Source organism: Cavia porcellus, unplaced genomic scaffold (genome assembly GCF_034190915.1).
Source record: "Cavia porcellus strain 051 isolate PalLab524CR breed Dunkin Hartley unplaced genomic scaffold, mCavPor4.1 scaffold_6, whole genome shotgun sequence".
Lineage (NCBI taxonomy): Eukaryota > Metazoa > Chordata > Mammalia > Rodentia > Caviidae > Cavia > Cavia porcellus.
This window is the reverse complement of record NW_026947489.1, coordinates 39,521,704-39,536,833: the sequence shown is the minus strand read 5'-3', so window position 1 is coordinate 39,536,833 and position 15,130 is coordinate 39,521,704. Positions and strand designations below refer to the sequence as shown.

Sequence of the window (15,130 nt, the reverse complement as noted above, 5' to 3'; positions counted from 1 at the left end):
ACACACTTCTTACAAGAAGTGCAAGTGGCCAATAAATACAAGAAAAAATGTTCAACATTGTTGGCCATTTGAGAAATGCTAATTAAAACAACAGTGAGATTGCATCTTACTCCAGAAAGAATAGTTATCATTAGAAAATCAGTAACAAATGAAGGAGAGGTTGTGGGGGCAAAGGAATCCATTTCTATTTTCAGTAAGAGTTTAAACGAGTACAGCCACTACAGAAATCAATACAGAAATTTCCTCAATAAACAAAAACCAGAAATTCCACTTGACCCAACTATTTCCTTCCTAGGTATCATCCCCAAAGACATCATACCACATTGACCCATGCATGCCTATGTTCATAGAAGCACAATTCATAATAACTAAATCTTGGAAGCTGTCTATTCATCAATAGATGAACGGGCAACAAAAATGAGGTATTTACACACCACACAGTGCTACTCCGCCATAAAGAAAGATAAACTTGCGTCATTTGCAGGAAAATGGATACACCTTGAGACCATCCCTTTAAGTGAAATGAATCAGAATTACAAGCTTAAATATCACATGATTTCTCTTGTAGGAAGAACCCAAATTATAAATAAAGAGAAAAATAAGAAATAGGTAATAGGAAAAAAAATAAAGATAATAGGAAGTAGGAAGACAGATCTAATATAAAGTAGGAAAATGGATCCAGAAATAAAAGGTTAGGCAGAGGACGCAAAGGGGATGAGAAAGAAAGAACTAAAATGTGTTATGTGCATATATCAACTCTACACAAGGAATATAAACATCATGTACTGCAAACATATTCTAAAAAAAGGGGGGGGGGTGTCTTTCACAAGAGCAAAACAAAAAAATGAACAAGGAACCTAAAAATAAGATTGCAAAATTTTATATATTTCACCCTTCTCAAGATTGACTTTGGGGTGCTTTCTGCTTTGAAGCCACCTATAGCTTTATGGTAGCTGTCTTTTTTTCCTGCCTTTTCTCTTCAAATAAACCATCTTTTGATATACTTTTTAAATAAAGGACTGAGTTTGAGCCAGGCATGGTGCTGCATACCTATAATCCCAGCACTTGGAAGGCTGAGTTAGGTGGATCACCGTGAGTCGAAGGCCAACCTAAACTACACAGGGAGACTCTGTATCAAAGGAAAAAAAATGAGTTTGGGCCGGACACGCATGTCTGTGATCCTAGCATTTCAAAGGCAGAAGTAGGAAATAGAATTCCACACCATCTTGGGCTACACTGGTCTCAAACAATAAAAACAAAAAGAGGTTGAATTTGAAAAAGTCATAGCACTACAAATTATTTATCAATTATCATAGCACTACAAATTATTTATTTAGTTAATTAGTTGTTTACTAAATTTATACTAGAAAAAAATTCAGGTTAAGTTTAATTTCCTCCATTTAGTCTTCCAAAGTCAGTTTCCTCTTACCTGACTTGGATCACGCTAACTCCCTCTTCTGGATTCCTGCAATATTCCAGGGTTGAAGCACATATCCTACGTTAGGGCTGATCTTCTGGTCGGAGGGCAGCTCACGGTAGAACCTTACGCAGCATGCCAGCGTCCTGGCTTGATCTCTGGCACTACTACTATTGTGAGTGGAGTGGGAATTGCTCTCTAGCTGTTTTATACGTGCACAATTTATTTGAGAATTCATATTTATAGAATAATGAACGTAAGTGACCTGGAATTTCTGAATTCCAAATAAACAAATCTCCCTCTGAACAAGTGACTCATTACTCTTTTGGTTGCTGTTATTTAGTTTTTTGGTACCAGGAATTGAACTCACAACCTCTCACTTACCAGGTAAGTGAGCTGATGAGCTAAATCCCTTGCCTGTAACTCATTACTTTTTAACAAGGACAGACTTATTAATAGCCTAATTGGCAACTCTCTCCTGAGGTTCTTCAGCCAAGTCTTTTGTTGTTGTCACTCTCTTGTGGGAAGCTATCCAGTTCTCCTTTCTGTACAACCTGGACAAGCCAAAGGTGGGGCAGTGCAGGTGAAGCTGTCCACACAGCTAGAGGGATTTTCTAGTGCAAAAGTAAGTGACTGGCCAGAACCCAAACTGGGGCCCACAGACTGATGTGCATGTAGAGTGAACTGTGAACCTTGCCTGCTTTACCAGGTCCCCAGAGAGCTTGGCAAGTGTTTTTTTGTTGTTTTGTTTGTTTTTTGGCACCAGGGATTGGGTTTATGACCCCACACTTGCTAGGCAAGTACCTGTGCTGCTGAGCTAAACTCCCAGCCCACTGGCAGGTGCTTTGTCCAACTCTGCCACTGTCAGCATAGGACGGCTCAGGACTCTTTTTTTTTTTTTTTTTTTTTTTTTTTGTGGTACTGTCACATACTAGTCAAGTACTTTTACTCCACATGCCTGCTTCTCCACCTTTTCAATTCTAAGATAGCTTCACAAAGTTGTCCAGATTGGCTTTCAACTTGACATTGTCCTGCCTCAGCTTCTTGAATAGTTGAGGTTATTGGTGTGCACCACAATGCCCAGTTTATTTATGTATTTATTACTATCCTGGGACCTGATCCCAAAGCTTCTAACATGACTGACAAACACTCTTGTACTACTGAGTTACATCCCCAGCTGAACACACAAATTTTTTTTTTTTTTTTTGGTCTTTTTCCTTTTTATCGATACCGGGGATCGAACTCACGACTGCCTGCTTGCAAGGCAGGTGCTTATGCTGCTGAGCTAAATCCCTAGCCCCTGAATACACAAATTTTATCTATACTCTGGAGCAAGAATATTTTAATTCCTTGAATTCCTCACAGCTTTAAAACAATGCTTAGCACTCTAGGGTGTAATTCCATTACCTAAGGGAAGTTACACTAGAAAATAAAATGTCATTCCTCCATTATCCTCATTTCAGTTGTGGTCAACATTGGTAATTAAAAGGAGAACTGGAGGGGAAAAAAAAAAAAAAAACCCATTGGTATTTATTGACCCTTCAAAAAATGTTAAGCTGGGGGAAAAAAAAGTTTAAAAAAAAAAAAACTGGACATGGTAGCACACATGTGGAATCCTAGCATTCAGGAAGGCTGAGTCAGTAGATGACAAGTTCAAACCTTGCCTGGATGTGACAGTCCCAGTGCTTGAGAGGCTGAGGCAGGAGGGCCACCAGGAGTTTGAGGCTAGCTTGCAATTCACAGTGAGTTCAAGGCTACCCTGGACTACACAGTGAGATCCTCACTTTATCTTTTCAGTTTCTTGAGACAGGTCTGACTTATGTAGTCCAGGATGGCCTTGAACTCATTATGCAGATCAGGCTGGCCTTGAACTCATGGTTGACCCTTCTGCCTCAGCATCATGAGTGCTAGGATTACGAGCGTATGTCATCAGACCCTGCCTCAAACAAACGAAACAAATCAGAAGATCAATTCAAACCCAGCCTGGGCAATTTAGCCAAAATAAAAAAGAACTGAGAATATAGCAGAGTACAAAGTAGGATCATCCCCTTTGCGTCCTCTGCCTAACCTTTTATTTCTGGATCCATTTTCCTACTTTATCCTACTTTGAGTTTAGTCCCCAGTACCACCAAAGAAAGTATTAAAAAGTGCTAAACGAGGAAACAAATACATTCTTTTAATGTGTCAACTAGGTCTTCTCTACCAATACTGGTACCCACTTAAAGTAGAAAAAACAAAAGCAATGACTTTGACACAAGCAATTCTCCTCTTATATATCACTGAGGTGACTCTACACAGCTCTGGTCTGTATGGACTATGTTATCACTCTGTATTTGTTTCCCTGTCACCTCACGAAGAAGTCATCTCTGCAATCCAAGGTCCTTTTGTAGCATGCTAACACTTGACAAACAGCATTTATACTTGGTGAATGCTCAAAAACATTTTCTTGGGGCTAGGGTTACAGCACAGTGGCACAAATGCCTGTCTGGTCATGAGTTTGATCCCCAGTACCACACAAAACAAAACATTTTTTTGAGCTGGGGATCAAACCCAGGGGGTACCCTACCCTTTGTATTTCTTCAAATAAGGTCTTGCTAAGTTGCCTAAGTTGGCCTCTACCTTGTGACTCTCCTATCTCAGCCTCCCCAGAAGATCAGACAGCAGGCATATTCAGTTCAAATTTTTTCAACTATTGCTTTCCATAATATAAAATCTCATGGTATTTTGTCCTTTTTTAAGTGCTGGGGATTGAACCTAGGGACTCAAGTACACTAGGCAATATATACTACACCCACAATTTTATATATATTTTCTTAAAAATCATCTTTTTGTAATGATTCCAAGTTTCTACCCACTTACAAGCAAAACAAAATCCCAACAAAATTGTTTAAAAATTTTGTATTGTGTCATACAAACTGTCTTCATATACATGTGCATTAAGGTGAAAAACCTTCCCTCTATCCAAACATCACAGTAGGCCCATTTTTGGAATATATCACCAGTCCCCTTGTGGATCCTGAACAGCTAATTCTAGACACTAGCTTTTCAATGTTTCATTTTGGTTTTTAATCGAGGCTGGCCTTGAACTCCTGATTATCCTACTTTGGGCTTCCTGAATGTAGGGATTACAGGTGTGTGCCCTGACATGCAGCTTGAGCCTTGGAGTCTTAGCTTACTGATCTGGTATGAACATGAATGGAAGTTCCAGTGCCTTTTAACTCATCCCTGAATTTCTCTCTTTGAAGTTCCAGGCAGTAATTAATTTTAATGGTCTCAAACTGGTTAAAGCAGATTACTTAGAGCTCATAAATTACCTACACTCTATCTGTGGTCACTAAGAATAAAGGTATGAGTTATATCCTGAAACCAGCTAGTGCTAACCACCTAGCACAATTCTATTCAGCACTAACCAAAGGATTAGAGTTCATCCAAAGCTCAGGGGTGACAGTGATAATGTCAAAAAACCCTAACTTATTTTATTTTTTTATATGCAGTACACATTCACTTACAGATCTTTCTTGCTGGAAATGTTGTTATCTTAATTATCTTTAATAATTACATAGCTGATACTTTCTTTTTTGTTGTTGTTGTCTTTAGGAGACAGGGTCTCACTATGCAGTTCAGGCTGGCCTTGAACTCATTTTGCAGCCCAGGCAGGTCTTGAACTCACAAAGATCTTTCTGCCTCAGCCTCCCAAGTGCTGAGATTATAGGCGTGCACCACCATGCCAGGCTACAGCTGACATTTTCTTGCTTGGTGCTCTGACAATTCCCTGGGTCATTAGTAATGAGAAGCTAAGGGGTCAAACTTAAAGGGTTCTAAACCAGTTTAAATGAGATATAATATCATAATAGAACTGCACCATTTCTTTTCTGCTCTCTGGCTTCTCCCATGGTTTCTGTGATACCCTACAAAGACTTGACGTGTGGTCTTTCACATTTAGATGGGATGAGTACCAGAAACAGGACTGATCTGGTAGCAAAGTGTTTCAGGAGTTTGAAAAGGGACAACTACTCAGAGTTAAAAAAAAAATGCTCCATCAGTCATTCTTCTTTAAATCTGGACCACAGACCATTGACTTATATAGAAAAACACCTTATCTTCCTGCCTTTAATAGCAATGGGAAATAAGTTCAGCCACGTGCTTTTCCAGGGGTGCAAAGAAAGTTGCCTAAATAGACAAACACTGCTTCGGTGATATTAATTCTCAGCACTAGGTGTGCTGCTCTTGCCCCTTATGCATGCAGTGTCCACACACAGAACAGTTGCCACTAAGTTAAAGCTGTGTCTTCGTAGGATATAGTTTCTCAACATGTACACAGTCAAGTGGTTTTTCTCTTAGTCTAAACTTTGCCAAGATTAATAAAACCCTGAGGTAAACTTTGTAAGGTCTTTCTAAGTAAATCTTCAGGTTACAAACTATACATTAATGTTAAAAGCATGAAGAAGACTCCCAATAAACAGGAAAACCATGGGCTTTCTTTTCTTTTTTGGTTTTTTGAGGCATCGTCTCACTATGTAGTTCAGGCAAGCCATTCTCTTGCTCGGCTTCCCAAGTGTTAAGATTCATAGGTGTGTACCACTACACCTGGCCACATGCTTTCTTAGAATACGGAGTCGAATAACTCTAATGTCAAGGAGACACACATGTAATATATTCAAACTCCTGACATTTCTTCTGTATGGAAAATGCAGCCAGACAAATGAAGGGCCTAAAAACAACTTTGCCAGGCCTAAAGTGTCTAAAAAGCAAGGAGTAAGCAAGGGCAAGCACTGGGAAGCAATTTCTGTACTGATGTATCTATCTGTTATAGATAAACCTGTTATAGATGCTGGCTCTTCTGATTAGGGATTTAAAAAGGAGATAGCAATCCAGTAATGGCCCCCAAATGTTTACCTTTGAAAAGAAAGGTACACCCTAAACAGTAAAACAGCTCTTCCAAGAAACCAGCACTATATTTTATAGGTGTCTGTCCATTCTTATGCACTCCAATGCCTTGGAGCAAATTTGCATGTCTCAGAAAAACCAGATTCATCCTGCTTGGACTCTAGCAAGTCCCTATAAGCACATGGCCCACTCTCAGCACTCCAAGTTTGCAGCAGGAGCCAGTTCCACAGCTATTTGCTGGGCTTTGGCATTTATCTTTTTAGCACTGATTTCCCTATAGAGTTTTCCCTTTGTCTCTGGGAAGCACCATGCAGAAAACATACTGAGGCCCTTCTCAGAGAACTGAAGGCGAACGTCAACAGGACTACACAGCACAAGACTCCACTGTGCTCTTGGTCAAACACCCAGGGCCTAGACGCTCTCCTGGTGTAAATGATTCACATGGATTAATATCAGCAACATGATCCCAAGAGTGGCAGATTCAAATTCTAATGTGACAACTGAAAAGCCAGTGCTCTGCTGGTTAATAAATCAGAATCAATTAAGAAACAATACTTTAAATACCACATCATTGGAAACTCCTAGTAGCCATGTCCCCCTCATCAGTTACTTTTTAAAAAACGGTCATTAACAGAAGAAAGAGCAAGTACCATGCTCACTACTGCAGGTTACTGGACTGCTTGGATTAAGCACTGCAGTTCACAGGTAAGCACTCCATGCCTTCCCTTCAAGTTACTGAATCCTTCTTCTTCCGAAATGGGGACTTCAGCCTCTTCCAGACACTGCTTTTAGGTTTAAATTTTTTCTCCATGGCCAGCACTGCCTCCTTCTCTTTCCTACGTATTTCTCGGACAAGTGCATGAAAAACGTCATCAATGTAGTAGCGGTATGCAGCAGAAGTCTCAAAAAAGGGACAGCTGAACTCTCGGGCCAGAGCCAACCCTTCTTCTTTAGTGACCTTTAAAAATATAAACACAAGTAAATTTATAGTGGGGAAAGTGTGAAACAATTACAATTATCCAAAAAAAAAAGAGGGATGAGCAACTCATTCCAGACCTCTTCTCTCAGGAGTTATTCCTATTTCCCAATAAGTTTACATACTCTTAAAAAAAGTGAGGAGGTTACATCAGCAGGAAGAGCTCAACTATCCAAGTTTGTAAGCACTTGGAAGTTCACAATTTGGGGAGGCCCTATTTCACTACTTCTAAGGCTGCTTCCACCTTCAAAACGCAATCTTAATTTTCTTTCCTTTTTTTTTTTTTTCCTGGGGGTAAGAGTACCAGGAATCAAACTTAGGACCTTGCCTTTGCCAGGCAGGTGCTGTGCCACTGAGCTATATATCCCCCAAATTTAATTTTCTTCATGCTTTTTAAAGTAAGAAGGCCCAAGTATGGTTTGCCTATAATTACAGCACTCAAGAGGCTGAGGCAGAAGGATCGCCTTGAGTTTGAGTCCTGCCTGGTCTACACAGTTAAGTTCAAGACCAATCTAAACTCCATAGTGAGCCTCTGTCTCAAAACAACAACAACAAAAAAGTAGGTAAGCAAGCACAGGCAAAGGAGCTATATACTTAAACTACAATACTGAAAACTTTAGAAACCCAAAATTGATGTAGCCAATTACAGATATATAAAAAAGGTATATATACTTTTTTTTTTTTTTTGGTTCCGGGGATTGAACTCACAACTTCGTGCTTGTCAGGCAGGCGCTTATACTACTGAGCTAAATCTCTAGCCCCTATTGCCTATATTTTTATTTGCTTTTTTGAGACAAGGTCTCTCTAGGTAGTCAAGACCAGTCCTAAAATTGCTATGTAATCCACACTGACCTTGAAGTCATGATCCTCCTACCTCAGCCTTGTGCCTAGCAATTTCTTTTGCTTCTGGATGGTTAGACTAGCTCTCATTTTCTATTACCATAGTCTGGCAATAAACATTTTATATATAAATTTAGTCTTCCAATGGTTTAACTAAGAAATATTATGAATTTACTGCCAAGGTTTGTACTACTCATTGCTTTTACTATTAGTCATAGATGTATATATTTCCCTACACCCTTATCTCCGCACCAGACAGCACAAGTTTTTGTTTTGTTTGCAGTAATGCTAATTGAATCAGGATCTTGTGCATGCTAGGCAAGTGTTATACTGCTGAGTTACATCCCCAATCCTTTTGACTTTTGAGTCAAGTTTCTGCCAAGTTGCCCAGGCTAGCCTTGATCTTGTAATCCTCCTGCCTCAGCCTTTCAAAAAGCTCAGATTACAAGCATGTACCACCACTCCACCAGCTCAAACAAAAGATTTTAAGTCATTGCTAATTTAAGAGAATCACTTATTCTATAGTGTCCTTTTTCTGAGTTCATAACCCTCACCACAGGAGGGTACTGAAGGTGAAATCTGATAGAAGTTTATCCTCCTGCAATGTAAATGTAAACATTTTTATTTCTGAAGTCTCAGGAAAGGAACATTCCATGACTCATTGCTTAATGAGTATTCTATTTGTCATTTGGTTATAATCTAGTGTATTATGACTTGTAAACTGATTCCTAAAATTCAGATTTCAGGGGCTAGGGATTTAGCTCAGCGGCCTAAGCACCTGCCTTGCAAGCAGGCAGTCGTGAATTCGATCCCCGGTACCGATAAAAAGTTAAAAAAAAAAAAAATTCAGATTTCATCTTTAATAATAGCAAATCAGTAGATATATGAAAATTTTCAAGGTTAGAGAGAAGCTAATGTTGATTTTTCTATTATAAAGCAAAGGAATCTTTAAATCAAGAAACAAAAATCATTCATTCCACAAGATTACAGTGTTTCTTTTCTTTTTCACCTGTCTTAGCTGTTTCAAGTCAGACTTGTTTCCCACAAGAACCACAGGTGTATCATCAGTACGTCGAACTCGATAAATAAGCTGTTTAAACTCTCGAACTTCATGGAAACTTCGGCGATCCGTGATAGAGTAACAGATAATAAATCCTTCTCCTGCCCTCATGTACTGATCCCGCATGGCTGTAAATTCTGCCTAGAGGGATACAAGAGTCAGTCAGTAATGTATGGAGGCAGCCTAGAACCACACAGATTAGCTATTCACTTCAGATTGAAGAGATATGCTGGTTACCTGCTATCCTGAGTCAGTGTGCATGGAAAATTAAAGAGATAAACTAGTGATCTCTGTGCAAGCTTTCCATGCTCCTTTAACAGAGGAAAAATATTTTAACTCATAACATTCTGGGATTTAATACCTGTCCAGCTGTATCCAAAATATCCAGATTGGCAGGTTCATCATCAATACGGATCCGGATTTTATAAGCATCTTCTACAGGAGAAAAAAAAGCCGTATTATTAACTCATACACAAAGGAAGAAATACCTATTTTAGAAGGATCACAAATTTGTACCCAGGATGGGCAACTTAGGGGGACTCTGTCTCAAACCTACTCCTCAATAAATAGATAATCCCTTGGGTTCAATCTCTAGTATCATACCTCCCCAATAAAGAATCACCTTATGAAGAAGTTGATTCTACCCAATTTCTTTAAATACCCAAATTTCCTCAGGAAGCATGATAAATCCATCGAGAGATGTAAGCTGGGTGTTCAACTCAGGCTTTTTTCTTTTTATGTAGGTGGTAGTACAGTTTATTCATAGCTTAAATAGTTTAAGTTTGTAAGACTTAACTATAATTCTATGCCACAAAAGGTTTCTGAGATTAGTGGTGGTAGTTTGTACCTGTAATCCCAGCACTTGGATGCTGATGCAGAAGGATTTATATGAGTTTGTTTAAGATCAGCCTCAGTTACATAGTGAGTGTTAAAACCAGTCTGAACTATATAACAAGACCTGTCTCAAAAAACACAAACAAACAAAAAAAACCCCTTCAAATTATAGTTAACTGGACTGGAGATATAGCTCAGCAGCACAGCACTTGCCTGGCAAGTGCAAGGTCCTGAGTTCAATTCCTGGTACAAAAAGAAATTACAGTTAATTAGTAACAGAGATAAAATATAACTCAGGGTTGCTTCACTCAAAAGTCTATGTACTTAATTATATCCTGTAGTTCTTCATTTTAGTATTACAGAAAAAGGAAAAACTATAATTTATATTTTCTAAAGAATCCTTGTCATAATTCCTCCTTTATGAAAGCAAATTTCTCTTTTGCATATATTATTATTTTAAGAGAGACAGGGTTTTGCTGTGTTCCTCAGCCAGAACCTGGGCTCAAAAGAGTCTCCTGCCTGAGGTTCTCCATTAGCTAGAATTATAGTATGTGCTACCATACCTGGCTTCTTTTATACATATTATTACAGTAAACCTGTAAGATACAGAAATGTAAAAAAAAAAAAAAAAATTTTATCACTCAAAAGCAACTGCTACTTATATCCTAATGAACTTCCTTTTAACAATTCTTATACATCTTTCCTTCTAACTCCTTTTCCAAGATGAAAAGCCCATTAAATTCTGTAAAACACAGAAAAGTAAAAAAGAAAGGAAATTCAATACTTTTATCACTCAAAAGTAACTGCCACAGGCCCAGTGATATAGCTCAGTGGCACAAGGGCCTGACTGCCAAGTACAAGGTCCTAGAGCTCGATTCCTGGTACCAAAAATACAAAAAACAACAACATAGCAACTGTCACTTACATCCTAATGAACTTCCATTTAACAATTCTTATAAATCTTTGCTTCTAACTCCTCTTCAAAGATGAGGAGCCCACTGCCCATTAAAACAATATTTTTCTCCTTTTCATTTCTTCTCCTTTTTTTTCCAGCACTGGAAATTGAAATCAAGGCCTTTATAATGAATTATAATCCCAGCCCTTTTTTAGGGAAAACAAGTTTTTATTTCGAAATAGGGTCTCACTATATCACTACCCAGGCTGTGCATTTGCAATCTCCTGCCTCAACCTCCCAGAGTGCTAGGACTGCTGGCCTGTGGCACTATACCCAGCTAAATCAATGTTTCTTAAACAATAAGCAAGAATCTATTGGGATTAGTGAATAGTAAAATCAACCAAATGGGCTGAAACCAACATTCAAATACACAAGCAAAATCCTAAATAAAACAGAAAATATGAGTGAGCACCTAAGTAGTAAGGGAAACACAGATTCGTATTTTACTTTCTTTCTTTCTTTTCTTTCTTTTTGGTCTTTTCGTCTTTTGAGACAGGGTCTTACCTTGCAGTCCAGGCTGGCCTTGAGCTCACTTTGTAGCCCAAGCTGGTCTCAAACTTGCAACAATCCTGCCTCAGCCTCCCAAGTACTGGGATCACAGGTGTGCACCACCATGCCTGGCTTCATATTTTAATTTTAGATACAGACATGTGCTAATAAAGAAGTACTCAGAGACAACACAGTTTCATACTTACAACTGTACTGGCTATGATGTAAATTTTTATTCTTAGAGTTTTTAACCAAAGTTTAAAACAAAATACACTAAACTGTCAACTGAATCATAGTAGTCACCCCTCAAGGTCCCACCACAGTGGCTGGCACATAATAGCAATTAAGAGACACAGAATTTACTGTTGAATCTGAGAATACTGTCAGGAGAACAGGTGACAACACTGGGGAGAATGGGAAGTTTTTAAAATTACCTCACAAAGCTGGGCATGGTGGCACATACTTGTAATTCCAGCAGCCAGGAGGCTGAGGCAGGTGCATCTCTGTGAGTTAAAATACAGCCTGGGCTACTACATAGAACAAGACCCTGTCTAAAAAAACAAAAACAAACTACCTCATGCTGGGGTGTATCACAGTGGCAGAGTGACTGCTTACGGTGTACAAGGTCTTGGGCTTGGTCCCAGCACAAAAAAGAAAGGGAAACAGGAAAATAAAAAGTACCAAATTAAATAAAAAAAAGAAAAAACTAAAAAATGCCTATTACATGGAATAAATATGAGTTTTATTTTGAAGATAGGAGTTGTTTCTGGAATTTTTGTTTGTTCGTTTTGGTATGGGGAATCAAACTCTTGTGCCTCTGAGCTATATCTCCAGCACATTTCTAGAATTTCTAAGTAAATTATCCAAACCTCTAAACTGTTTTTTTCTTTTTTCTTTTTTGGAGGCAATGCTGGAAATGGAACCCAGGGCATCACACATGCTATGTATACACTCTAAAGGGGTCTACATCCTCATGTCTCTAATTGATTTTATTCCTGAAACTCTCACCTATAGGACAATGTTCTTGGTTTTTTTGTTTTGTTTTGTTTTTGGTTTTTTTGGTCTTTTTTGTTTTTTATCGGTACCAGGGATCCAACTCACGACTGCCTGCTTGCCAAGGCAGGCGCTTATGCCGCTGAGCTAAATCCCCAGCCCCCTAGGACAATGTTCTTAAATTTGATATACCTGGGTTTGGGTGTCACTCAGTGGCAGACTGTGTAGTTAGCACACATAAAGCCTTGGGTTGGATCCTCAGCAATTCTCTTCCCCAAATCTGATATAGTACATGAAAAAAAACCCATAACTGTTTCTATTTCCCCCAAATCCACAGAACGACCTACTGTGTAAAATAACTACATCCAACATTGGGCTACCACAAACACTCACTGGTTTTGCAGAACAGCAGCAGCCCAGCCCCGTGGAAATCACTCCCAGGGCCCTGGCATCATGGTACAGCGCCACATATGAAACAACACTAGGACAGCAGACTTTGTATGCCCCCCCCACCCGCTGCTGTTATAGAAGAATGGGACCCTCAGAATACAACCTGCTTCCTATTGGTTTAGGAATGACATCAATGTTTTTAGTGGTTGTAAAGAATAGTGATTAAGAAAATGAAAAGGTAAAGCAGACAAAATGACTTTTTAACTCTACTGTACTGTGACAACAGAGAGTTAGAGACATGAGAAAAGACATCACAGTACCGTGAACTTCAGGTATAAGGAAATAAGTGAAGGGTTCAGGCGGAAGACATCCAGGTCGGGTAAGCCAGCTTTAAGAGTTCAGGAGGCTGGCTCTACTTGTTTTTCTACTTCCTTTTGTGGAAGTTCAAACCAGCTGACTCATACTTAAAGAGTCAGTCTCAAGTCAGACCCTTAGAGAAGTGACAGCAAAAAGACTTCAGTTTGTAAGTTTCCTTTTGGTGTAACAATACAGTATAGAAACCAAACTGTGCAAAGAAAGTTATCCTATTAATGCTCAGCTCATGACAGGGATAAAGGTGACTTACATACAGAGCTAAATACAGAAAAAAGGAAATAATTGCTTAACAACTTCTATGATAAATCTAAATAAATCTGAATGAGATAGCAAGGAGGCGGGCTCAAAATACATTCAGAAATAGCATTTTAAAACTGGCATTGAAGGTCCGGGGATTTAGCATAGTAGCTCAAGCAATTTTCTGCTAAGTGCAAAGTCTTGAGTTCATCCCCGGTACCAAAAAATATATAAAAATAAAATAAAACTAATATTCAACCGGATAGCTTCCTATCAAGTTTGGGAATCAGAGCCTTCGCTGACTTACCAATAGTGGGATCATGGTCTTCTGGAAACCGATGGCTGATGAACTGCATGGTCATAGCTTCAAAACAAGAAATGAAAGTTAAAACCCTCCTTCAGGTGACACACAAAAGGTCAAGTATCGCCATGGCACACTCCCCAGTATCCCATCTGGATTCTGTAGAGGTCATTTGTTTTATGTTTTGTCAAATGCCAAGTGTCACCTACCACTCTTGCCCACGCCGCCGGCACCCAGCATCACCAGCTTGTATTCCCGGGACAGCCCGGCAGGGCTGCTACAGCTGCCACCCCCAGGGCGAGCTCCAGAGTCCATTGTGCTTTTGGGGACCCTGGGCCACTCCGAAGAAAGGCCACCTGGAAGCAAAGCACAGCATATTTAGGGCAGCACAGGACAGCAAGGGGACGGCAGTGCTCGCATGTCTGCCTCCAGAGCCTGGCCTACGCCTGTTGCTCACTGGGCGACAAACCCTAAAAAGCCCCACAGCCTCGTCCTTGGTCCTGTCATAGGGTTTCCAACATAATACATATGAAAAGCGACAAAAAATCTAGAGCTTTTCAGAACGGGCCCAGGGAAGAGCCAAGGTCGCCATGTGGCCGCTGAAAACACGCGACCCCCAAGGCCAGGCGCCGGGATCCTGGGGTCCCAGAGCCATTGCCTCAGCGCCACGCCCCGCCCCTCCTTTCCCAAGAGCCCCTTCCTGCAGGCCAGTACCCGGGTCGCATATGCCCCGCCCTGCCCCACTGCCCGGGAAAAGTGCGGTCGGCCAGCCATACCCGCGGGGCCTCTCGGCGCTCCACCGTGCCAAGGCCTTACACTGACCAGTGATCACTCTTCCGCAGAGCTGGGAAAGATGGCGCCACGGCCGCGTCCCATCGGGAGGGGCCAGGCCACCCTGACGCCCGCCCCGCCCCCGGGGGCGGGACATCCCCTTTTGGGGCCCCGAGACTTGGTTACCGAAACTTGGGTGTGAAAAGGAACAGAAAGTAGATAGAGGTAAGGAAAAATAACACGTGGACCCCCAGAGGCTAAAGCACTTTACTCAAGCTCTGCAAAAATAGAGGAAATGGCTAAAGGCACAACCTCCCACCCTTTCAAATCCTCTCCCAAACACAGGCTGAGGTCAAAACAAGACTGGCTCAGCATAGAGGGAACATTCACCAGTAAGTCACCGACTTGGCTCCTGAAACAAAGATTGTGTCTTAAGACTAGATAATAACGATTATCCTAAGTACTTTATAGGTATTCTAAATGCACCAAAAAAAAAAAAAAAATTGGTTTGTATGATGCATTACTCTGGCAGATCAGAATTCCTAGTTCCCTTGAATTAAAGACAGTACTAACTACATGTCTAGGCAGTACACAGTACTGGAAGG

The 15,130-nt window shown here is 40.3% G+C and overlaps 1 protein-coding gene across 1 annotated transcript; it reads right to left on the bottom strand.

Annotated features, from left to right (window-relative positions):
- Positions 1-4,300: 4,300 nt before the first annotated feature.
- Positions 4,301-14,669, bottom strand: Rit1 (Ras like without CAAX 1). The gene is made up of 6 exons (XM_003475619.5): positions 14,531-14,669; positions 13,964-14,110; positions 13,761-13,817; positions 9,542-9,615; positions 9,130-9,321; positions 4,301-7,262 (listed from the first exon to the last, which is right to left on the bottom strand). The coding sequence occupies exons 2-6, from the start codon at positions 14,067-14,069 to the stop codon at positions 7,032-7,034; spliced, it is 660 nt and encodes a 219-aa protein (XP_003475667.1). The 5' UTR covers positions 14,070-14,110; positions 14,531-14,669; the 3' UTR covers positions 4,301-7,031.
- Between the last annotated feature and the right edge of the window lie 461 nt (positions 14,670-15,130).

What these genes read in the sequence shown, in the direction of transcription:
- Rit1 (XM_003475619.5), bottom strand. Translation starts at nt 14,069, where the DNA reads ATGGACTCTGGAGCTCGCCCTGGGGGTGGCAGCTGTAGCAGCCCTGCC. An exon ending in TTTTGGATACAGCTGGACAG is followed by an intron (nt 9,322 to 9,541) that starts GTATTAAATCCC and finishes GTATCCCTCTAG; the next exon opens with GCAGAATTTACAGCCATGCG. An exon ending in ACTTGAAACAGCTAAGACAG is followed by an intron (nt 7,263 to 9,129) that starts GTGAAAAAGAAA and finishes ATATTTTTAAAG; the next exon opens with GTCACTAAAGAAGAAGGGTT.